Consider the following 25,534-nt stretch of genomic DNA (forward strand, 5'->3'; position numbering starts at 1 on the left):
TTCTAAAATTGGATGACATAGACTTGCCTTTTGAAAGGGTTTTAGTTTTTATAATTCTAATTAAAACATGTAATGCCATAATTATTGCATGCATACAATAGTAAACGGTATCTTATCTTTAATAAAACTTCATTTTATATCATAATACTTAGAGTTTGGATAAGTTACAAAATCTTTATTTTGAACTTTAAAATTTAATATTTCAAAACTTGTCGTCAATAAGATTTCTATAAAAAAATGTTTTTATTTTAAAACCATAATTTTATACGCCTTATGTTTACAAAATATTAACATACATAAAAAACACAAAACACATGGCGGCGGCGACGATAAATTACAACACTAAATATATCAAAATGATGTTAATCTGTATCAAAACGATTTTAATTTTAATGTATCTTAGTTTTCATCTATCTTTACATCCATTGCTTACATGGTATCAAGCCATCTACGAATGTGGTTAGCCTACCATGCCAAAAATAGAACATATAAAAGACAAGATAAAAGGCGTCATCATGTAATATATTTATGTCTCATAAAACAAAAGAGTAACACTTCACACATGCCACAGTCCATGTAGGCGTCATGTCAGTTTTACCACTCTTTGCAATTTTTTCTATTTTCATGGCATGGGTTGCCACACTTGCAATGATCTTTTTTTCTGAAATTAATTAATTTAAAAAACTAAACATTTCAAACATACTATTTTTTTTAAAACTAAAATTTCATTAACTTCAAAAAAGAGCTCACACTAACATTAAAAAAACAAAACACATTTGAAATTAAAATAATACACATGTAAATTTAAAAAACATAACACACTTAAACTTAAAAAACATAACACACTAAAAAAAACTTAAATTAAAAGACAACGAGTTTAAATTTGAGCAAATTTTGAGGAATGTCTCACAATTTGCCAAAACTCAACAAACCAAAAATATTGCTAGCTTCAACATGGTAAGCCTGAAGAGCATTAACTAGCAAAGAATTTTCATTTTCACAATTTTCGCCTTCACGCATCACCCTACGAAACACATTGTTAAAATGAGTTGCAAGTGCATTTGCATGTGTCCATTTGGAGAAGAGTTGATCTTTACTTTGAGGAACAGGGGCTTGACTGTTGTATGTGTCGGCGACTCTCCCTAAAAAAACAACTTGAATTGTCGTTAATATGGATTGGATCTTCTGTTACATCAATCCATGAATGAGCGAGTAACATCGCTTCTTTAGGAGACCAAACACGAGCCTTTTTTAGTGATGATGTTTAGATCAAGATGAAAAATAAAAAAGTTAAGAGAATTGAATTAAGAAGATTTGAAAGGGGTGAAGAATGAATAAGGATAATGATATTTATTGTTGAAGATTGAGGGTTTAAAATTTGAAATTTTGAAGAAAAAAAACGGTTATATTTTTGAAAAGAAAGTATTTAAAAAAAGGAATGTGAGTTAACGGGTAAAAAAATAGAACATCGTTTCTCTCTCATCAACGAAATACCACCGAGTTGCCTAGCCGACCAGCCTCGACCCGGTGTTTACCGAGAATGTCGAATAATATGCTGAAGCCACTCCGAAGTGCCTAAATATCAAAACTAAAATATGTGGTTTTTCATAAGTAGATAATGAAAAGTTATAATCTCTCTCTCTCTCTCTATATATATATATATATATATATATATATATATATATATATATATATATATATATATATATATCATCTTTATCTTTATCATACATACTTATAAAGCTAGCATTTTTTCTTGAATCTCATGCATTTGAAACCCCCTTTTTTAACTTCCTCAAACCACATTCATTTGAAACCCCATTTTTTTAACTAATGCAACTCAAAAGTTTTCTTAATTATGATTTAACACTCAAAAGTTTTATAACTTATATTATGTTTAATTAGCATTTAGTGAAAAGTTTACTATAAAAAGGTCAATCTTTTGGGAAGACATGCATACAAATCATATACAAATTTCAAAAATAAAACAAACTTAAAGGTTTTTGTGTTGGGTTAAGGTCTTATGACCACTTTTGGAGATATGCTATTATATTAAAGCTTTTAATTTGTAAGTTTTGTTATACTAATTCGTTTTTATATTTTCTTCGTTTTTGGATTATTGTAATACAGTCGCTGTATATTGTGGTTTAATCGTTAATATATTGATCATATGTTATATAGGGTGATTTCGAAAATATTTAATTAAATATTTTAAATACGTTTTTTTTTGTTTTGTAATTGTACCGTTTCAAAAAGATAATTAATTAAAACTCATACATATGTTATATTTTCCATCTCTCTCTCTCTCTCACTCACTCACTCACTCTCTCTCTCTCTCTATATATATATATATATATATATATATATATATATATATATATATATATATATATATATATATATATATATATATATATACAAATTTCAAAAAGAAAACAAACTTAAAGGTTTTTGTGTTGGGTTAAGGTCTTATGACCACTTTTGGAGATATGCTATTATATTAGAGCTTTTAATTTGTAAGTTTGTTATACTAATTCGTTTTTATATTTTCTTCGTTTTTGGATTATTGTAATACAGTCGCTGTATATTGTGGTTTAATCGTTAATATATTGATCATATGTTATATAGGGTGATGTCGAAAATATTTAATTAAATATTTTAAATACGTTTTTTTTGTTTTGTAATTGTACCGTTTCAAAAAGATAATTAATTAAAACTCATACATATGTTATACTTTCCATCTCTCTCTCTCTCACTCACTCACTCTCTCTCTCTCTCTCTATATATATATATATATATATATATATATATATATATATATCTATATATATACATATTATTACAGATGTCAAAACACTTCAACCAAAATTAATTTAAAATCTAATATGTCAAATGCTTTTTAATAATGATTGTAAAAATTTCAACATGTGTTACTTAATTGATTGATTAATAAAAATATTAATGTTTTGAAACTCCTAACTCTTAAACTTATATTATTTAATTTGTTAGTTAACTAAAATATTTTTCCTACATAAAGATAACATTTTTATGTTTAGTTACTCATATTTGTTTATGTAATTAGAAAACAAGGTGTACATAGAATGACTACTTCAATTTCACATAGGAATCGATACCACTAGAGATGTATGTTGTCTTTAACCGGTGGTAGGAGATCCACATACCTTTTTTAATTATTTATATTAATGCTTAGTAATATCTATTTTATATTCCTATTCACCTTAATTTTTTAGGTACAAATTAAGGAAGAGGATTATCGGCGAACCAACATAAAGTCAAACGTACGCCTTGCAAAATATGTAATTAAAATTAAATATCATATTTACTAATCGACTTATTTTAAAACTCTTGATGACATTTATGTATAATTATATATTTTGTATGACTTCATTCTTAATTTCAATGTTTAATATTTGAAAGTTCATATATGAAACATTGGATGTTTTGGTGTAATATAAATAGTGTAATACAAAGTTTATTAGTTCAATATTGTTTATTAATAGCTCATTCAAAACAACTTATTTCTTATTTTATCCAAAAAATATTATCGGACATAAGAAAAGTAGATTATATGAATGTTATACAAAAAATTATAATATATATTGGATATTATAAAAGTAAAAGTAAAGTTTATAAGGTATGGACTATATTAGATAGTATCAAAATATAAGTTGATAGATTTTTATGTTATTTGATAATTTGGTTAATGCCCAAAACATGACTAAAAACGTAAATTTCAACATATTTCTATTTTTTCCCATAATTATTTTACCAACTTAAATGCATTCTTGCGCAACGCGCGAGGTTACGCCTAGTATACTTATAAATGAAGCATTTTTCCTTTCACCACATTCATTTGAAACTCTCATTCCTTTTTCCTTTCACCACATTCATTTGAAACTCCCATGACTTTTCAATTTCTTTCTAATAATAATTATAAATTGATTAATATGGTTAAATAAATATCAAACCTAAAGTGTAATCATATATAAATTAAATTTCAATATTAAAATAATATTTTTACTTCTACTTATAAAGTTATGTTTTTTAACTTTTAACATATTATACTTAATTTATTAGTTTTAATATATTGTTGGATGTAAACCATTATTATTTTAAAGATACAATTTTGGAACAAATTTGTATAAAATATTTAAATTATTAATTTGAATATAACATTACAGGGTCAACTTAAATATAAATTTTAGTTGAACTTAAACAACACAAAGAATATTTTGTAAATAGTTAAAAGTGATTAATTATAGTGTCTTTCTAATAATGATTATAAGTTGGTTAATAAGGTTAAATAAATATCAAACCTAAAGTGTAATCATAAATAAACTAAATTTCAATTTTAAAATAATATCCTTACTTCTACTTATAAAGTTATGTCTTTAACTTTTAACATATTATACTTAATTTATTAGATTTAAAATGTTGTTGTATGTAAACCATTATCAGTTTAAAGCTACAACTTTTGAACAGTTTGGACAAAATACTTAAACTGTTAATTTAAATATAACATTACAGTGTCAACTTAAATATAAATTTCATTCCACTTAAAAAATGCAAAGAATATTTTGTGAATAGTTAAAAGTGATAAATTGTAGTGCTAAATGCAACAACTAAATTGTAATCTCAATTTAACTAAAATATTTCCTAAAGATATTTTTATAATCGTTAAAATTTTTAAAATAAATAGCTTAAAATAACTTACAATAACAATAGTTCAAAATAACTCTATATAAATTATTATATTGTTACCTTTAAAATCTAAAAACAATGTTTGATGTTTTAAATAATTATAATGATAGAAATTAAAATGTTAACCAACTAAATTTTTAAAAATTAATTAAGAATAACAATAACTATAAATAACATTCAGTCATATATTATATTTAATTTTATTCATGAGTAACTCACGGGTAGAAGTCATTCAAACTATTGAGATTATGCAATTATAATAGGTGTATATATTATCATATAATTCAAAATAATCAATATAATATATCAATTTAGAATACGAATTATTATATCAAATTTAACAACAACACTATTGTTATATTTAAAAAAACATATATTTGTAAATATTTCAACTATATAGGTGTTTCTGCGCAACGCTCAGACATTTGTCTAGTCTATATCATACTATATTATAAAGGAAATATTTTTCCTTTCACCACATTTATTTGAAACTCCCATGTCTTTTCAATTTCTTTCTAATAATAATTATAAGTTGGTTAATAAGGTTAAATAAATATCAAACCTAAAGTGTAATCATATATAAATTAAATTTCAATATTAAAATAATATTTTTACTTCTACATATAAAGTTATGTTTTTTTAACTTTTAACATATTATACTTAATTTATTAGTTTTAATATATTGTTGGATGTAAACCATTATTATTTTAATGATATAATTTTGGAACAAATTTGTATAAAATATTTAAATTATTAATTTGAATATAACATTATAGGGTCAACTTAAATATAAATTTTAGTTGAACTTAAACAACCCAAAGAATATTTTGTAAATAGTTAAAAGTGATTAATTATAGTGTCTTTCTAATAATGATTATAAGTTGGTTAATAAGGTGAAATAAATATCAAACCTAAAGTGTAATCATAAATATACTAAATTTCAGTTTTAAAATAATATCTTTACTTCTACTTATAAAGTTATGTGTTTAACTTTTAACATATTATACTTTATTTATTAGATTTAATACGTTGTTGTATGTAAATCGTTATAAATTTAAAGCTACAACTTTTGAACAGTTTGGACAAAATACTTAAATTGTTAATTTAAATATAACATTATAGTTTCAACCTAAATATAAATTTCAGTTCCACTTAAAAAACCTAATGAATATTTTTTCAATAGTTAAAAGGGATAAATTGTAGTGCTAAATGCAAAAACTAAATTATAATATCAATTTAACTAAAATACTTCCTAAAGATATTTGTATAATCATTAAAAGTTTTCAAATAAGTAGCTTAAAATAACTTACAATAACAATAGTTAAAAATAACTCTATATAAATGATTATATTGTTACCTTTAAAATCAAAAAACAATGTTTGATGTTTTAAATAATTATAATGATAAAAAATTAAAACGTTAAGCAAATAAACTTTAAAAATTAATTAACAATAACAACAACTATAAATAACATTAAACCATATATAATATTTAATTTTATTGTCATTCAAATGGTTGAGATTATGAAGTTATAATAGATTTATATATTATCATATAATTAAAAATAATCAAGATATTATATCAATTTTGTATACGAATTATTATATCAAATTTAACAACAACGTTATTGTTATATTTAAAATAAAAAACATATATTTGTAATGATTTCAACTATATAGGTGTTTCTGCGCAACGCGCAGACATTCGCCTAGTATATATATATATATATATATATATATATATATATATATATATATATATATATATATTGGTTTAAGTTCATTTGAGACCATGTTAATTTTGTGAGACCGTGAGACGCAATATAAAAATAATTTTAAAATTCAAAATAAAAGAAAAAATCCAAAAATTCTTTTTTTAATTATTATTTTCATCATTTTCTTTACCTAAAAAAAATAAAAAAAAATTACCGTTTTTTTTTGAAAAATACGTGAAATATTCTAATAGAATATTACACTCTAAATATTCCAATGTGATTTTTAGAATGTTAGAATATTTTTGTATTCTAGTAGATTTTTCAGATATGTAAAATATTCTAATATTTTACTAGAATATTTCACGGATATTTAAAAAAACGGTAATTTTATTTATTTATTTTCTTGGATAAAAAAAGTGACGAAAATAATATTAAAAAAAAAGATTTCGAAAATTTTCAATTATTTTGCATCTTAAAAATGTTTTTTTATCTACAAAATGAGTGGCTAGGATTGCGTCTCTTCGTCTCACAAAATATAGTGGTCTCACATGAACCTAAGCCTATATAGATATATATATATATATATATATATATATATATATATATATATATATATATATATATAGCTATTTAGTTTTTGGAAATTATTAGTGATCAAAGGAATTGATTATATGGTGTTGAAGAAACTTTTATAGCACCATATATATGAATTACATGTGAAGGTGGGCTAGCTCGTGGGTGACCGGGTGTAACATCTAAATCTTTGAGGTTTGAATTTTTCATTAATTTATGAGTTTTGGAAGGCCACAACGTTAAGGAGGCACACCATGACGTGGCGTAGCCCGGTTGGATGCATATTTCATTTAGCCTCCCACGATGTGGGGACAGTTTTGGGTTAAAACCCTAATTTTCGGGATTGGTGCCCTATTTAAGGGCACTAACTCCTAGGGTTGCCTCATTTGGTAGCATCCACCCTCTGGGATCTTATCCTATCCAAAACCTATCCTCTATATGTGTGTCTGAGTGTGTGAAGCCAACTGTGTGAAGGTTGAAAGAAAAATGAGCTCATATTGGTGTTTGTATGCTCGGTTCCAGCTTGGATCTTGTATCTTCACTTCATTTCTGATCATTTGGAGGTATAAAGTCTCCACCTTGCTCATTAAACCCTTAGATCTACTATTAGGTCACTTTATATGTTTTTGGTCCATGGTTTTGGTTAGAGTGAATGGATGAAATAAAGTTAGCAACCTTATGGTTCTTCCTAGTCCCATGAGCATTATATCTTATGGATCTAAGAGTTGAATGTGGTTTGTGAACTTCCTATGAGTTTTAGGTCATATTTCCATTTTTTTACCTAGTTTGAGTGCTAGACTTGCATTGGACATGCATAACTGAAAAACATCGATTTTTATGTTGTGTTGGACCTTAGGACGCTTTCTGGAAAGTTGGAATAGCGTGGATTAATGGATTGAGAGCTTAATCCATTAGGCTGTGAGAGCCTAATTTGCACGACGTCACAGTCTGCTCGCCACTACTAGGGATCTACGGCTTGCTCGACTGTTTTGTCGAGAAGCGGCCACGACGTGGCTAAGGATGGCCACGACGTGGCAACCATCTAGAGTTGACTTTAACTTTGACTAGTGACTTTTGACTTGGTTGACTTTCGGTCAATTAGCTTTTTTTAGAAGGTGGACTAAGGGTTTACCTTGTGTGGTTTATAAGGAGGTGTATAACACACATTCATTGGATGTAAGGGTTATTAGCTGTGGACTACGTCTACAAGGTGAGTCTTCTCACTATACTATGAAGGTTGCTAGATTATCTCTCGGACTCTTGCATGAAAGACCGTGGTTGGATCATAATACTTGTATGAAAGACTGTGGTTGGATCACAACACTTGTTTGTCTTTGTGACTTGTATGGAAGACCATGGTTAGATCATGGCAGAAAGGTTACCGTTAGGTTGTAATCTGGAAGTGATTGTAAGACTATGGTTGTATCACAGCGTTCACGTATGGTTGAAATACACCCCTAGGGTTGGGCCCACTGATATGTATCATATGTGGTATTTTTGGGAACTCACTAAACTTTGTGTTTACGGTTTTATGGTTTTAATATTTTAGGTACTTCTGGTTGCAAAGGGAAGGGCCCGACGTGATCGCACTGCATTCCTTGGAGTTTATTTCCGCATTATCTGCATAGATTTACTCTGATATTTGGAATAAATTTAAACATTGGTTGGCTTTTAAACAAATGATTGTATGGTTCTTGGTGGTTTGAAAATGAAATTTTTACTAGTATTTTTGGGATGTTACACTGGGAACATCAAAGGATCAACTCCTTTAGTTAACCTTATTGGTCGCCGGGATGGAATTTACAAACATATTCCTCGATCATTCATGTGATGGTCATGAATTTACTAAAAGTTGACCTTAGTAGTCGACAACGGGCTAGTGTTATCTTATTACCCAAGAGAGGCCAAGAGACCACCGAGACCCTACTTGAAAGAAACTAAGTTAAAAGTACCAGATTAGGAATGGTGTTAGTTACATGTGAATTGTATCTTTGATATTGATCATATCTATACTTAAACTTATAATTACTAGTATTAAAATGATTTATGGAATGAAAATGGTTGTGATACAAGGAAATGGTTTTTAAAAAGCTTTTCAAATGTTTTTTTTTTGGTAATCTACACTTAGGAGTTAGAGTTATTGTCATTACCAAATTCCATTTTATAGTCTGATTACGATATTACTCACTAGACTTCTGAACCTAACATATTATTTTGACATGTACTCGCAGATGAAGTTATGTGGTTTGACTTATTGGATATTTGGAAGACATGATTTGTATGGTTTATCGTTTTTCAAGGCTATGATATGTATGGTTAATCGTTTTTCAATTAAATGTTTGATTTTAAGCCGCTATATCGTAAATATACTGTCATTTTGCTATGTTTATTTAACTTTTTATTAGAATTTAATAAAAGACCAAATATTTCTCAAATTGATCAATATGTCGATACGAAAATGAAATGTATATTTTTTTTTTACATAACAATTTTTTTTATTAGTTCAAAATGTTCCATGCCAAACTTGTTGATTATTTTTAGAAAATGAAATATAAATTAATTGAAATGACTCGAAATGATCTATAATTTTCAGTTATGATAATTCTAGGATGACCCGTTCCGAGTATTTTCTTTGTTCTTTTTTGATATCCCGAATTTCAAGATTCAGATAAGTCAAAGTTATCTATAATTTTCAATTATATGATAATTTCCCGATAATCCTAAAATTCACACTCTGGAAAAAATCTAAAAAATGCATCCCACACGTGTTGCTCAGAGGGGAGTCGGTGTAGTAAACCAACAATCCAAATCATTAAATATTGGACGATTCAATATTGGTGGGCGTAAAACAAACTCATATCAATTGCAAACTCCATTCAGAGCAGCCTATAAATACCTATCGCAAGAAGATAAACATTTCATCCATACAAAATCATCAATTTTCTTTTCTTGAACACAAAAGAAAAATTGTCAAACATTTTACTTGAAGCTACAAGAATGACTCTCTTTAATATTGATGTTGAAATCCAATCCACGGTTCCTGCTCCTAAGCTTTTCAAGGCTTACCATGACTTCGACAAGCTCGCACACAAGGTCGATCCTGAAACATATAAATCCGTTGAAATTATCAAAGGTGATGGAGGCCCTGGAACTGTCAGGAATATCACTTTTAGCGATGGTTAGTAAGCTTTATGCATGTAATTTCTATATATGCCCTTGTTCATTGTCATCAACAAAAGAATTCTTTGGAGACCCAACTTCTCTCAAGAATACCCCTTTTTGTTTCAGATGTCTACTCTTTATGGTAGGATTAAAAATAAATATAAGTAAAGTTTTCTCGTTCATGATGCAGGTCTTCCATTTACGAGTGCAAAATCTAAGATTGATACTATTGACGAAGAAAACCTTAGTCTAAGCTACACGATCTTCGAAGGAGACGTTTTGACGGATGTATTAGACTCTGCCACTCATCATGTAAAGTTTATACCTTCAGCTGATGGGGGATCCACGTACAAACATACCATTGTGAATAAATGCAAAGGCGAGAATAAGCTCACAGATGATCAGGTCAAGCTTACGAAAGAATCTTTTACGAAAACTTTTAAGGCGGTGGAGGCCCATATCAATGCCAATCCTAATGCTTACTGATTTATCGATCTCGAATGAAGGTGTTCTGTCTTGACTTATCGATGGAAGTGTTTTATGTTGCATGTTTTGGACTAGTTCCTTCTCTTTTGCCAAAAATAAATGGACTTTAGTCCTGTTGTGTTCTACATCTGCTGTACTATGTTTCTGTATCATATCATAATAAGAGAAGGCCATTAGTTATATATTTGGGTAACATGTTGAATAATCTTGTACTTGGGGACGAAATCAGTAATTATCGGTAGCCAAAAAATATTTTACGATGTGTGAAGTGTGAACAACTATTTAGATTCCTTCTTTTTGTATAAAATATTTGAAGGAAGTGAAAGCTTACATTGTATGAACTGATGGTTATGAATAAATTTATAAAAAAAAAAAGAAAAAAAAACTTGAAATTAAGCATAATATCTATCTTTTATCTATCTATGCTAGATACTGAAATGTTCGATAGATACCATGATAATTCCATTTTATTTGGTATAACACCAAAAATTGTAATCTACCCAACTATGGCAATGTTGGCCAAATACAAAGAAATTCACTGGCATAATCTAGTAAACTTTTGAATGCAGGCTGGTTGTGAAGATTCAAATGCCCAGGACACGAGGTGGGTAAAAAAGACCTTAGGCCTTAACATGTAATGAATTAAACTACATAAACTAGCTATTTTTTTTTTATTAAAATACACGCACCTAAGCCAATTATGGAAGCCTGAAACCGACTGCTCCCCGCGACTTTATGGAAGCCTGAAACCATCTCCTCCCAGCGACTTTTGATTTCTCCAACAAAAACATGTTCAAAAGCCGAAGAACAACTAGAGGTGCCACCATGATCATATAAATCAAACCAAAGACTTGTCAAAGGCCCTTTAAATTCCGCATAATCATGGGATACAAAACCCTTTGCACAAAGATACTTAAAAAGGGATATAATTGGTGCAGTTCAACATATCTCTTCAATGAAACCAGCTTGTTCTTGTTTTTCTTGAGAAGTGACTTGTTCTTTATACCCTTCATGTGAATTATAGTTATCTAAAAGAGAACAGAATCGAGAAATTGTAGGTTTTTTGAGAACATCTTCACTTAGCCAAGTGAAGAGGCTGCCTTCTGCCATATCTTGCTTTTGTTATTTCTTCTTTCCTTCACCACAGTCGATTTCATAGTCATTTCCAGGTGTTAAACGGTTGTAATCAAGCTCCCATAGCTTGTTGCAAGCTTGGCTGAGGTCATTGAGTTCATCTTGAGAGGGTTCCATTTGAGAAGTATGTGAAACTTCATTAGAATATTCTTGCTCATTTGCAGGACGTTTGAAGTTTTCCCAATTGTCTTTTTGAACCTGTGAGTTGTTTAGGTAAAAGATGTTGTTTGAAATTAAAGAAGAATGGAATAAGTTAATAACTTAATTACCTGTTGGTGTTTTCTTGCAGGCTTCTTCCCTACAGTCTCCCAGCCATCATTGTTTTCCTCTTCAGTCTGTATTCATGAACTTAAACTGTTAGATATTAAGTTATTAACAATGGTGATAGATTTGTAAGAACAACTAAACTACCTTTTGATCAGGATGCCTTTGATTATAATCATTCACAATCTGCAATTCAGACATTTCTAACCTATCTGCTGTTTCGAGCCGATTTGTTGTGGGTGTCTACTGTCTCGCAGTCTCGCACGCTGAGGCCTGATATCCGATGCTCGCTGATTTGCTGTCGCTGCAGTCTGGAAGGCTGCAATCGATTTTTTTTAATAAAAACCAACACAACGATGATTGATCGAATGATCGCTGCTGGGCGCTGGCTTCAGTTTGACGTTGGTCGCTGGTTCTTCCGATGATGTTGAATTGATTGGGTGTTGGGTAGAACAATAATACAACTGAAAAAAAAAATTCGGCCCTTTCAATTTGTGGGCCCTGTTCCATTGCCCATCTTGCACTTGCCCTAAACCGGGCCTGTTTGAATGTATAATATCTTAATAAGAAAAATAATAGAAAAATAATGGAAGTACAGTGTTATAATTGGATAGATATTTTAACGTATTGTGTTAACAAAAAATATTAGAGGTACAATTATGTAGAAGAAAGAAATAGAAGTGAGATGTTATAATACAAATATCAACGAAATTCAGTGTTGTAAAGCTTGCCGAGTTGGCCGATTACTCAACCGAGTACTCCTTATTCGACCCATTATCGAGTCGAGTTATAGAATTAGAATATTCCCCGATCGGTCATTTACTAAAGGAGCAGTGTTGTAAAACTCGTCCAACTCGATGAATAATATGTATAAAATGCTTAATGATTTATTATCTAACACACACATGTGATTATTACAACATATATATCTTAAATTTTCAGTAGTTATTCACAAAGTGAAACTATTGTGTGTTTTTCAATTTTTGTGTATTCTCATGTATCTAATTTTGTTATATATTTCAATAAACTTATGATTTTAACTTATGATTCTGACATATATAATTTCATTTAAAATATTTCTACATAAATTACGAAATCCGAGTACTCCCGAGTACTCGCTACTCAGCAGTCGGCCGGACAGGTACCGAGTACCGAGTTCTACAACCTTGATGAAATTATGTTGCTACTTTTTGAACTCGGTCCTTCTTTATAAGGTTAAACATAAGAAATAACAATGTACTTTTAGTTATTTGTTTATTATAACATCCATGTTTCATTTCATCACATTATAAAATTTCAAAAACAATTAATTACATTCGACAATATAAGTAGATAGAACTTGCCTTTGCTGAAAAGATTGCCTTGATGACTTGAGTGCCTCATTTTCTAATGGTTCAATTAGACAAAAAGATCTTCAAATTCTCACTTATGATGGATGAAAGCTAACTATGGAGGAATCCCAGAATTGTTTTCACCCTTTAGAATACTGAACCTATTGTAGCAGACATCTTCAAATGCTTGAATCCTATATTGTTGTACATTACCATATTCATGTAACAAACAAATAAATAAACTTATATATTCCCTTTCTTTTCAACAAAATATTACAAATCTCGCCCATTTCCAAAGCTCATTCGCAGGGGATGAAAGTTACTGGGAGTAGGGACACCATTGACCAAATGACAAATTTACAACTCCTTATCTTTATATAATCTAGTTTCCTGTTCAAGCATTTGCATCCACCCCAAACTTGTACTTTGCACACATGTGTCCCATTCTTTATCGCCTGGCCACCTACGATTAACTACTCTTTAGAATTTGGTTATGTATTAAAAAGTAAAAAGGTAATATCATACCTCATAAAGTAACCATGTTCGCCTTCTTATGATTTGAAGCATTATATCCACATCTGCAATTTAAGTCATCACATTAGAAAAAACTCCATATAGCATTTCATCAAACACTTCATGTCATATACACATTAGAAAAAACTCCATATAACATTTCATCAAACACCTCATAAAGTAACCATGTTCGCCTTTGGTACTATAATTTTTTTAGAAAAATTTGGTTTTATGTAGTGTATATATACATAATAGTAATAAGTTTAGCGAGATAATAACACAAGTTATGGTTGGTTCAGATGGTTAAGGCATTAGGTGATGTTTTTGGAGGTTGCAAGTTCAAATCTTGCTGCAAACATTTCTTTTCGCAGCTCATTTTATATAGCTTTATACAAATTATACCTATTATATTATGATGTTGTGAAAATTAAATACAAGTATTGAGTTGTCCAAGTGGTAACGTGTTGAACTTTTAAGTTTGAGGTATCTATTTCGAATCTTGGCCGTTACATGGGTGTATTTTATTTTGTTTATCATTTTTTCCACTTGTTTTTTAAAATTCTAAAATCGTCCCACATCGGGCATAACATGAAACATACTTCATATACATTTGTTATATAAGCAATACAAGCTTCTCAATTCTTAACAAGTTAAACTTTTGAATGGGTTTGGGTTTAAACCCGAAACCAATTTTGGAAAACCGAGAAACCGAACCCATCGGTTTGGATACCCTTTACTTTGAATCTGGCTCCGCCATTGCTTCATGTCCATGCTTAAACCAGTAGTAGTGTAACATCCCAATTAAAATATAATAATTAAATAATAACCCCGAACCCCGAGAAGTAATTTTTATTATTATTTTATGTTATTATAGTCTAAAACCAAATAATAATAAGTGGAGTGTTGGTTTCGGGAAGCCAAATGACGATATTTGAATCTTCGGGGGTTAAAATGTAATTTCAGGATTTATTCTAAAAAAAGGAATTAAGAAGTTAGGGTGTGTTCGGTAAGTATTGTACCTGAATTGTAATGAATTATGAAGATGGGGGTTATTTGGTAAATATTGGATCAAAGTTGAAAGGATTGTATGGAGTCAGGGGCTAAATGGTAATTTTGGGATTTAATATGAAAGAAAATAGGGAAGGGAGGGCCATTTCTGTCATTATGGGTTAAAGTTAGTATACGAGCCGGGTATATAGCCATTACCCCCGTAACCCTAACCCTAACCGGACACACCAGCCGCCATCTTCACCTCATCTCTCTCCAGTCGCCGCCACCTCCATCGTGGAGGTCGGGAACCACCAAGCCTGCTGCAACCTCTGCCGACATCGCGTCCACCGGAGACCACAAAAGCCATCACCGTCGGGGATAGCAGCAGCCGACGAAGACGATCGCCGTAAGCTGGCGTCGTTCCGCTGCCATTGAAGACGTGAGACGCCGCCCATGCTTTCTCCAGCCGTCACTGTTCCTGTTGTGGCTGGGAACGAAGGCCACCGTGAGGGTGCCATTTCATTCCGGATGTAGCCATTCATGCCGCCGCTGCTGTTGCTTACGACTCGCCCGCTGCCTTGCCTTGAAGTGCCAACCCTAGCCGCCGGTGATGATGTCAGCGATCAGAAGAGCCGCCTTGAATGATTCCAAGGACGTTGTCAAGGCCGTGTGCCGCCATTCTACTCCTACTCTTCTCCGGCCGCCATCATAGAGCCTCCTAGTGCTGCTGCCGCCATCAGGACCATTTCTGCCGCCGTCGTGAGCCACCAGGTGGGTGGCTGGGGTGTTTTCTACAAATCTAATCAGTGTGTGTGTCGTGTGTGTGTGTTTATTTGTCTTGGCCGGAATCGCAAAAGGCCACCACCACCACAGTGAGGTGGTGGCTGCCACAATGCACCACCGTGGGTGTGTGTTTTTCTTAGTGATTGTGTGTGTGTGTGTTATTTGAAATTCAGCATTTGTAAAGTGTAATTAGAATTGGAATAATGAAAAGAAACCCTAACCACCACCATGAGGTGGTGGCTGCCGCCTCCTACCGCCACCGGCCGCCGTGTCGGGTGGCGGTGTGCCTCGTTCGTATTGTGACTCGTTTGGGATGTTTGGACAAGGGACTAAAACCCTAATGGGCCTAATGAAGCCCTAATTGACCTAAAATCCCAAACATGTGACAAATGGGCCTAATGAACCCTAATTGATCAAAAGACCTAGCTATTGGGCCTATTGGGCTAAGATGGGGTTGGAAACCCTAATTAGGGTTTAGAAAACCCTAATATTGGATTTATGGGCTTGGAATTATCGGGACCCACTTTTGGGCCATTGGAATGGATTTGTGTATTAAGCCTAATCACACCAGATGATTTATTTAGAAGAGTGATGGACTTAATGGATTAAGTCCTTAATGGGTTAAGTGAGAAACACTTAACCCTAATCGTCATTTTATGTGAAACCACTTGGGTTTATTGTTGGGCCTTTCTATTGGGCCTTGATGATTGGGTTATTAATGGGCCATCCAAGATCAAGCAAATGGACTAGAATAATTAATGAGCTTTAAGGTAAGGCCCATATGAGGAGTTGGGCCCAATTTGGAAATTTGGGCCATAGATGGGCCATATTTTGGGCCTTTATGATTATGTGATATTGGGCCATTAGAATGTCGAATGTTGGACTGGACCAAATGGTTGGGCCTTATGGTAAGACCTTATAAAGGTTTGGTTCCAATTTGGAAAAGTGGGCCATATGTTGGGCTTTGGCCCATTACTTGACTTTTGAGTATTTGGAGTGTGAGTTGGACCTTGGGCTTGGAACCCAATTATTAATTAGGTATTGTTTGATGTTGACAGTTCGGGAATCTGTCAACCAGCAGCTGGAGTTTTATCTGTAGGACTTCAGCAGTGCCATATGAGTTATCATTACTATACTCAAGGGTCTAAGGCACCAAGGCCGGCCCTTTGGATTGTTATCTGGTTATGTTATGCTAGTATGATCTGTTAGATCGGTATCCTAGAGGGTAGGATAATATTATCTGGTATGTGGTATGATCTGTTAGATCGGTATCCTGGTAGATAGGATTGTATTATGTGCTACGTGGTATGATCTGTTAGGTCAGTGTTGTCTATAGACTGTTATGTGATTATTTGTTATATGTGCACATGTTTGTTTGGCGGTTGAGGCTTATCTGCTTTGTGCGGAGGCCAATAGACCTGGGCATTCCAACCTGTTGGTTGTGAGCCGTGAGTATCCCATCCCGAGGATGATTGGACTCATAGTATGTGAGCATTACAACCTGTTGGTTGTGGGCCTGGGGTATTCCATCCCGAGGATGATTGGACCCATAGTATGTTGGCATTCCAACCTGTTGGTTGTGGGCCTGGGGTATTCCAACCTGATGGTTGACTGGACCCATAGTATGCTGTTTATTGATTATATGTGTATTGTTGTGGGTATGGGTATTTTGGGGGAACTCACTAAGATTTCGGGCTTACAGTTTCAGTTTATTGTTTCAGGTATATCAGGGGATCGTGGCGAGGCAAAGGCGTGATCGTACAACTCCTCGCTTTTTATGTCTTTGTTTATGGTATACTATGATATTATACTATTTGAAGACATTTTGTAATAACTAATGGCTTTTAGATGTTTGAAAAAGTTTTATATTGGCTTGATTTTTATGGGTGTTACAAGTTGGTATCAGAGCCTTGGTTTGAGTGAACTGGAGGAACATTTTTTTGAATCCAGTCTCAAATCAAGGAAAGATTTTCAAAATGATTTTTAAATGGTTTTCAAAATACTAAAGGAGGATGCCGAGTGTACGATCAGCCGGAGCCAGTAAGTAGACCCCAAAATACCATGCATTTATTTGATATTGTGATATGTTAGAACAGCATACTAGTACTAGGCTAGGGATCTTCAGGAAGTGCCTGATAGAATTGCATGATTATATGATGCCTGATAGCCTAGGGATTTCCTTATATGAAATTGACATCATTACTGTAGTTGCTTAGTGTATGCATCACGGTTGTACATAATTAAGATCTTATAGCCTGAGAATGTTTGATTTGGCCTTATGTTCTGTTCTTGTTTGATTGGGAGCTTAGGGTAGGATTGTATATTCGAAAGTCTATGGAGTCCAGCGTTATGTATGGCTAGCATACACTAGTGCTGCAGGGTTGGTGGAAGTTTCATGGATGGTTGAGTTATGCGGGGTCAGTAGACCAGTTATGAGATACTTAGCTTTCCTCTAGGAGTGAGGATTGAGCGATCGCCATGCGTATGCGTATTGGTAGGGTGTTGTGATGATACTTGAGACAAATATGGGTAGGTGTGGAAGGTAGTATGGGCCCGTACTACTGAAAGCATAGGACCCATACGCGTGTCAAGGAAGTCACAATCCCTGGGGTTAGTTGGGAGTTGGTTCCCTGTTATTATACAGATTATTCGAGAGCTCTCTGGTGTATTATCAGAATGGTGGTTACGAGACGTTTGAGACTGGATCAATATTAGGACCGGGAGCTGGCAGCCAACATGGGCCAGTATTGTTAGAGGATCGTGTTAGTGGGATCATCTGGGAAGAGGCGATCGAGACTGTCCGGGGACAGTTGCTGGAGATGTTTGGGTCTAAGACTGCCATGGTTGAGTATCTCGACGAGCGCTATGTAGCCATTGCCGAGACGGTTGCCGTAGCAGCTACAACAGCTGTAACGACGACAAGGGAAGGAGTTGGTCGATCTTTCCAGTATCAGGACTTGTTTTTAGGACGTATCCTGATGAGCAGAGAGCTGCAGTTACTTGGATCTTGGAAATGTTCCGTACTCGTTGCACTCCGCGAGTTGAGCGGGAGAAGTTGGTATATGAGTTTCCTGGTTTGAGCTTCGGGGGTCTTTTTCGAGGCCGGGATTCGAGTCGCAGGGACTCCAGAAGGGAGTGATGATTATGATCAGCTGGAGTTTCGCAGCTGGAAGCAGAATGGTTAATTGATGGATAGGAATGTTGTTTTCTAGGGCAAGGATTGTGCCCTTTTCAGCATTGCGAGCTCAAAGGAATGAGCAGGCTTATGACCCCAGGATCAGGTTGTATTTCCAGCTCGGGGTCAGTTAGTCGCCGCGATTGGCGACAGTAGTTCAGCACGGGTGAGCGCAGGTGGGTCGATGTGGCATAAGTATTCTGTGAGGTTCGGTTCACCTTCGATCTTTTGTATCGGGCGGTAAGGATTGATTGTACGATCTATTGCACTTTTGGGATTGTAGACTATGTCTTGGCAGTAGTTGTAGCCCGGTTTAGGGCAGAGGTTGTTTCAACTACTGCAGTTCAGCTGTGGATGATCGAGCTGGTGAGTGAGTCAGGGTGCGAGACCCTGAATGATATGATTTCTGGAGCCAAGAGCGGGAGATTTGTTGGAGCACTTTGGGAAGAAGGGTATTATATGGGAGGTCTGCGGACAGGGTCCCACAGGATGGTTATTCAGCATTATCAGGATTCAGTGGTTTTAGTAACCGTTATTGACTGGCGGAGGAAAGCGCCAAGGGAAGTAGCTCGTTGTTGAGACATTAGTTGGAGCATCTATTTTTGGGCTTCAAGTTGGGTGTGGGATCATTCGAGCTTTAGGGAATGTTAGTTTCCCGGGGATTCAGGAAGTGCTCATCTAGTTATTAGAAATGTGTGATCATTTGGGTTTGGCTAGTAAATGAGTACTAGTTGGAAAGGTCTGGTTGTCATCAGATCGATCGTTGGAAAGTGAGAAGGATTAGGAATTCTCAATTTTCATGTATTGTGAAGATTTAGTTGAATCTAAGTGGGGGAGAATCATCCCGGAACGCAGAAGCAGGATTGGTTTTGAAACTGGGATAAGTTTCACATCGTTTTCAGGAAGGAAGACAACCCTAGTGGCTGCTTGGTTTGAGTGTTGTATGAGTTGGGAGTTCGGTAAAACTCCCCAGCATGTGAATCGCGTCTTCTCGGTGCTTGATAGCAGAACTTGGGGAAATTAGGTTGGGATTCTAGCCATGAATTAAGTTCAATTGTGTGTTAGGTCGAGTGCATGTTCGACCGGTATGGAAAGTGTTGTAAGACTGTGGGGGTAGCCGTAGCATTCACTAGCGATCAGGTAGTATGGAAAGTGTTGTAAGACTGCGAGGGTAGTCGTAGCATTAACTAGCAGCAGATAGTGCTAGAAGTGTTGTAAGTCTGCAGGTGTAGCCGTAGCATTCACCAGGTTAGCAGATAGTGTTAGAGTGATGTAAGTCTGTGGGTGTAGCCGCAACATTCACTAGGTTGGTAGATAACATGAGCGCGTTGTTAGGACGCGGAAGGGACAATAGTAACCACCAGTTCGGGTGTAGTAGTGACGATATGGAAATCCACGGATGGGTTTATGGGTTTCCCTAGAGGGATTAGACCTAGTTAAGTCAGTAATAAGACTGTAGGAACGTCACCACAGTTATGAGACCAAGGAAGCAATGGATTGCTTAAGGTTGCTTGTGATGTAAGGCTACCATTGGTCATGTAGCAATTGCTTTTAGCCGTGGATTTGGTAACAACGAGATTCGACGCATGGATCCGATCGGTTGGATCAGGAGGTTGCTAGAGTCGCAGTGGCATGATAACTAGTGGCAACTAGTTCCAGGGAAGGATTTCGTTCGGAAGTCGTGTGAGGCAACTATGTAGGAGTCCTTTAGCTCTGCGACCGGGTCGGAACCCGGTATGTCAGATGGTTGGTGAACGAATTGAGACCAGGGAGGTCTCGGTAGATTTTGGAAAGCAGCCATGTGGCAGCATCTGCTTCAGGCAGATCAGTGTTCAGACAGTTTCCGTGTTTAGGGCGGTATTGACAAATTGGGTCTTAAGGTGTATGAGAAGTATCTCGATGTTGGAACCCCCCCCCCCCCCGAAATATCATGAGTTGAATAATTCGATGTTAGACAAGCAGACCAGGCACAACAATAATGATTTGGTATGAGAGGTTTGTTAGGGAGCCAGACCATCTCGAGACTTCAGGTTTCAGATCGAGTAAATGTGATCATATTGCAAGAGATTTATTTATTTTCATGTTTTAGAACCCTGCGATGGTTTGTTACGGTTGCCTTGGAAAGGCTAGGGTTATGCTCGGGACTGCAGTTCAAGTTGTTTGGCATGTAAGGAATGAGAAGAAACGATTTCGAGGACGAAATCTAATTTAAGTAGGGGAGAGTTGTAACATCCCATTTAAAATATAATAATTAAATAATAACTCAGAACCCCGAGAAGTAATTATTATTGTTATTTTATGTTATTATAGTCCAAAACCAAATAATAATAAGTGGAATGTTGGATTCGGGAAGCCAAATGACAATATTTGAATCTTCGGGGGTTAAAATGTAATTTCAGGATTTATTCTAAAAAAAGGAATTAAGAAGTTAGCGTGTGTTCGGTAATTATTGTACATGAATTGTAATGAATTATGAAGATGGGGATTATTTGGTAAATATTGGATCGAAGTTGAAAGGATTGCATGGAGTCAGGGGCTAAATGGTAATTTTAGGATTTAATATGAAAGAAAATAGGGAAGGGAGGGCCATTTCTGTCATTATGGGTTAAAGTTAGTATGTGATCCGGGTATATAGCCATTACCCCCGTAACCCTAACCCTAACCGGACACACCAGCCGCCATCTTCACCTCATCTCTCTCCAATCGCCGCCACCTCCATCGTGGAGGTCGGGAACCACCAAGCCCGCTGCAACCTCTGCCGATATCGCGTCCACCGTAGACCACAAAAGCCATCACCGTCGTGGATAGCAGCAGCCGACGAAGACGATCGCCGCAAGCTGGCGTCGTTCCGCTGCCATTGAAGACGTGAGCCGCCGCCCATGCTTTCTCAAGCCGTTGCTGTTCCTGTTGTGGCTGGGAACGAAGGCCACCGTGAGGGCGTCATTTCATTCAGGATGTAGCCATTCATGCCGTCGCTGCTGTTGCTCACGAGTCGCCCGCTGCGTTCCCTTGAAGTGCCAACCCCAGCCGCCGGTGACAATAGCAGCGATCGGAAGAGTCGCCATGAACGATGCCAAGGACGTTGTGAAGGCCGTGTGCCGCCATTGTACTCCTACTCTTCTCCGGCCGCCATCATAGAGCCTCCTAGTGCCGCTGCCGCCGTCGGGACCATTTCTGCCGCTGCCGTGAGCCACCAGGTGGGTGGCTGGAGTGTTTTCTGCAAATCTGATCAGTGTGTGTGTCATGTGTGTGTTTGTCTTGGCCGGAATCGCAAAAGGGCCACCACCACCACGCACTACCGTGGGTGTGTGTGTGTCTTAGTGATTGTGTGTGTGTGTTATTTGAAATTCAGCATTTGTAAAATGTAATTAGAATTGGAATAATGAAAAGAAACCCTAACCACCACCGTGAGGTGGTGGCTGCCGCCTCCTGCTGCCGTGTCGGGTGGCGGTGTGCCTCGTTCGTATTGTGACTCGTTTGGGATGTTTGGACAAGGGACTGAAACCCTAATGGGCCCAATGAAGCCCTAATTGACCTAAAAGACCAAACATGTGACAAATGGGCCTAATGAACCTTAATTGATCAAAAGACCTAGCTATTGGGCCTATTGGGCTAAGATGAGGTTGGAAACCCTAATCAGGGTTTAGAAAACCCTAATATTAGATTTATGGGCTTGGACTTATCGGGACCCACTTTTGGGCCATTGGAATGGAATTGTGTATTAAGCCCAATCACACCAGATGATTTATTTAGAAGAGTGATGGACTTAATGGATTAAGTCCTTAATGGGTTAAGTGAGAAACACTTAACCCTAATCGTCATTTTATGTGAAACCCTAATTTCACTTGGGTTTATTGTTGGGCCTTTCTATTGGGCCTTGATGATTGGGTTATTAATGGGCCATCCAAGGTCAAGCAAATGGACTAGAATAATTAATGAGCTTTGAGGTAAGGCCCATATGAGGCGTTGGGCCCAATTTGGAAAATTGGGCCATAGATGGGCCATATTTTGGGCCTTTATGATTATGTAATATTGGGCCATTAGAATGTCGAATGTTAGACTGGACCAAATGGTTGGGCCTTATGGTAAGACCTTATAAAGGTTTGGGCCCAATTTGGAAAATTGGGCCATATGTTGGGCTTTGGCCCATTACTTGACTTTTGGGTATTTGGAGTGTGAGTTGGACCTTGGGCTTGGAACCTAATTATTAATTGGGTATTGTTTGATGTTGACATTTCGGAAATCTGTCAACCAGCAGCTGGACTTTTATCTGTGGGACTTCAGCAGTGCTAGGTGAGTTATCCTCACTATACTCAAGGGTCTAAGGCACCAAGGACGACCCTTTGGATTGTTATCTGGTTATGTTATGGTATTATGATATGTTAGATCGGTATCCTAGAGGGTAGGATAATATTATCTGGTATGTGGTATGATCTGTTAGATCGGTATCCTGGTAGATAGGATGGTATTATGTGCTACGTGGTATGATCTGTTAGATCAGTATTGTCTATAGACTGTTATGTGATTATTTGTTATATGTGCACATGTTTGTTTGGCGGTCGAGGCTTATCTGCTTTGTGCGGAGGCCAATAGACCTGGGCATTCCAACCTGTTGGTTGTGAGCCGTGAGTATCCCATCCCGAGGATGATTGGACTCATAGTATGTGGGCATTCCAACCTGTTGGTTGTGGGCCTGGGGTATTCCATCCCGAGGATGATTGGACCCATAGTATGTTGGCATTCCAACCTGTTGGTTGTGGGCCTGGGGTATTCCAACCAGATGGTTGACTGGACCCATAGTATGCTGTTTATTGATTATATGTGTATTGTTGTGGGTATGTGTATTTTGGGGGAACTCACTAAGCTTTCGGGCTTACAATTTCAGTTTATTGTTTCAGGTACATCAGGGGATCGTGGCGAGGTAAAGGCGTGATCGTACAGCTCCTCGCTTTTGATGTATTTGTTTCTGGGATACTCTAATATTATACTATTTGAAGACATTTTGTAATAACTAATGGCTTTTGGATGTTTGAAAAAGTTTTATATTGGCTTGTTTTTTATGGGTGTTACAAGTAGAACGAAATATTATGTACACAACTGCTATTTAAACCTATGTAATTAGTCAAACATGTGAGATAATTATGATATGATGAAGAAAATACCAATCAATGATGAAATTTAGTTAAAAATGCTCCATCTATCAATAAAAACACTTTAAATCAAACATTTCTTAAGTAGCTATCTGTTTTTCATAACCACAACCATATATGCAACATTCTTGAAAAAAAATTATAAGTGTAAAGAGAGACATCATCTTTCGATGGACCAATGTGATCCCTCGATCCTGCAGGTACCATCATCTAACTTTATTGTGCCCCTTAAAAAATATCTTTGAAGTAATACATCTTTATTTCATAAAAGGTTTATTACAAGAAAACTTGATAAGCGTAAAAACTTAAAATACTATTGCAATAACTTATGCTACACCCAACTTTATTTATTTAAAATAGAATCTACTTTATGTTGTCCCTTACTCCTTTTGTCTCAAAATACATATATGAATACATAAGCTTTAAGCTTACTGACTAGTTATGGTTTTGATTATTTAGCATATAAACATTCAATGCAAGAATAATAATTTATGCATTCTTTTTGAAACATGCTTTAAAAATTCATTTGATATCTCATAGCTACATGTAACTAGGCCGAACTACTGAATGGTTAGCTAACCTCGGGATCCATATAAACCTGTCCCATAAGGTCCATTTGCAAGACGACCCTTCATACAATACCCCATACGATGGGTATTTAAATGGCTAAACTTAACATGTGTAAAACTTTCATGTTATCTTGATAATATTCTAAAATATGACTTTAAAACAAACATTAAGCAATTAAGCATGGCAAAGTAGTATATAAATATAACATGTATGCATCTCATTAAATCACATAAGTACTCACCTTGTTTTAGCTTAGCTTGCTTTAGAGTTTAAAACCTATATACTTCTAAAATCTCGAAGTTGCTATTTAGTATTTGAGAATGTTTATTGTTTTGGAATTAAGAATAATGCTAAACATTGCTTGCCATTTGTAGGAGATATAGGTTCATTAATGTTAGGAAGTAAGCGGAAAACAATAAAAACTAAAATCACACAAGACACAGTGTTTGTGTGGTTCGATTAAGGTGACCTACGTCCACGGGAAGAAGAGGAGTATTCTTTATTTATGAACTCTCAAACAGAGGTTACAAGTACAATTCAACAGAGTTTCGTTTATCACTCTAAAATACAAGACTCTTCAAATGACTAGTAGGCATATCTATTTATAGTGAAGGAATCAGACCTAAAACCTAATGGGTCACGCTCATGGCCCATAAGCCCATGAATGGAATCAACCAATCACAATATGCCATATTGTGGCTTCTGGAAACTTCAACATCATGAGCATCGACCATGAGCATCATCGATAAGAATCGCCAATGAGCATCGTCGATGAGCATCCTCGATGAGAATCTTCCATGAGCATCATTAATGAGCAACTTCCATGAGCATCGTCGATGAGCATCTTCCATTAGAATCATTGATGAGTATCTTCCATGAGCATCATCCACGAGCATCATCCATGGAAATCAACCTTGAGCATCACAACAAAAGTAGTTCATCAAGGAACACATGTGGCACACCTTGA

The 25,534-nt window shown here is 35.1% G+C and overlaps 2 protein-coding genes across 2 annotated transcripts; one reads left to right on the plus strand and one right to left on the minus strand.

Moving 5' to 3' along the window:
• The first annotated feature begins 9,938 nt into the window (after positions 1 to 9,938).
• LOC145119930 (root allergen protein-like) lies at positions 9,939 to 10,839 on the plus strand. The gene is made up of 2 exons (XM_079055698.1): positions 9,939 to 10,187; positions 10,362 to 10,839. The coding sequence occupies exons 1-2, from the start codon at positions 10,007 to 10,009 to the stop codon at positions 10,655 to 10,657; spliced, it is 477 nt and encodes a 158-aa protein (XP_078911824.1). The 5' UTR covers positions 9,939 to 10,006; the 3' UTR covers positions 10,658 to 10,839.
• Positions 10,840 to 11,653: 814 nt separating this feature from the next.
• LOC145122782 (uncharacterized) lies at positions 11,654 to 12,269 on the minus strand. Its single transcript, XM_079058353.1, has 3 exons — positions 12,203 to 12,269; positions 12,061 to 12,126; positions 11,654 to 11,989 (listed from the first exon to the last, which is right to left on the minus strand). The coding sequence occupies exons 1-3, from the start codon at positions 12,254 to 12,256 to the stop codon at positions 11,780 to 11,782; spliced, it is 330 nt and encodes a 109-aa protein (XP_078914479.1). The 5' UTR covers positions 12,257 to 12,269; the 3' UTR covers positions 11,654 to 11,779.
• Positions 12,270 to 25,534: the final 13,265 nt, after the last annotated feature.

The sequence above is a fragment of the Lactuca virosa genome, chromosome 6 (assembly GCF_052849685.1).
Source record: "Lactuca virosa cultivar CGN04683 chromosome 6, Lactuca_virosa_CGN04683_v6, whole genome shotgun sequence".
NCBI classification, from domain to species: domain Eukaryota; kingdom Viridiplantae; phylum Streptophyta; class Magnoliopsida; order Asterales; family Asteraceae; genus Lactuca; species Lactuca virosa.

Bases quoted from the DNA above. Each gene is read 5' to 3' on its own strand.
- LOC145119930 (XM_079055698.1), top strand. From the start codon at position 10,007: ATGACTCTCTTTAATATTGATGTTGAAATCCAATCCACGGTTCCTGCT. The intron at 10,188-10,361 runs GTTAGTAAGCTT...TTCATGATGCAG, and splicing joins GAATATCACTTTTAGCGATG to GTCTTCCATTTACGAGTGCA.
- LOC145122782 (XM_079058353.1), bottom strand. From the start codon at position 12,256: ATGTCTGAATTGCAGATTGTGAATGATTATAATCAAAGGCATCCTGAT. The intron at 12,127-12,202 runs GTAGTTTAGTTG...TCATGAATACAG, and splicing joins AAAGGCATCCTGATCAAAAG to ACTGAAGAGGAAAACAATGA. The intron at 11,990-12,060 runs GTAATTAAGTTA...AACAACTCACAG, and splicing joins CTGCAAGAAAACACCAACAG to GTTCAAAAAGACAATTGGGA.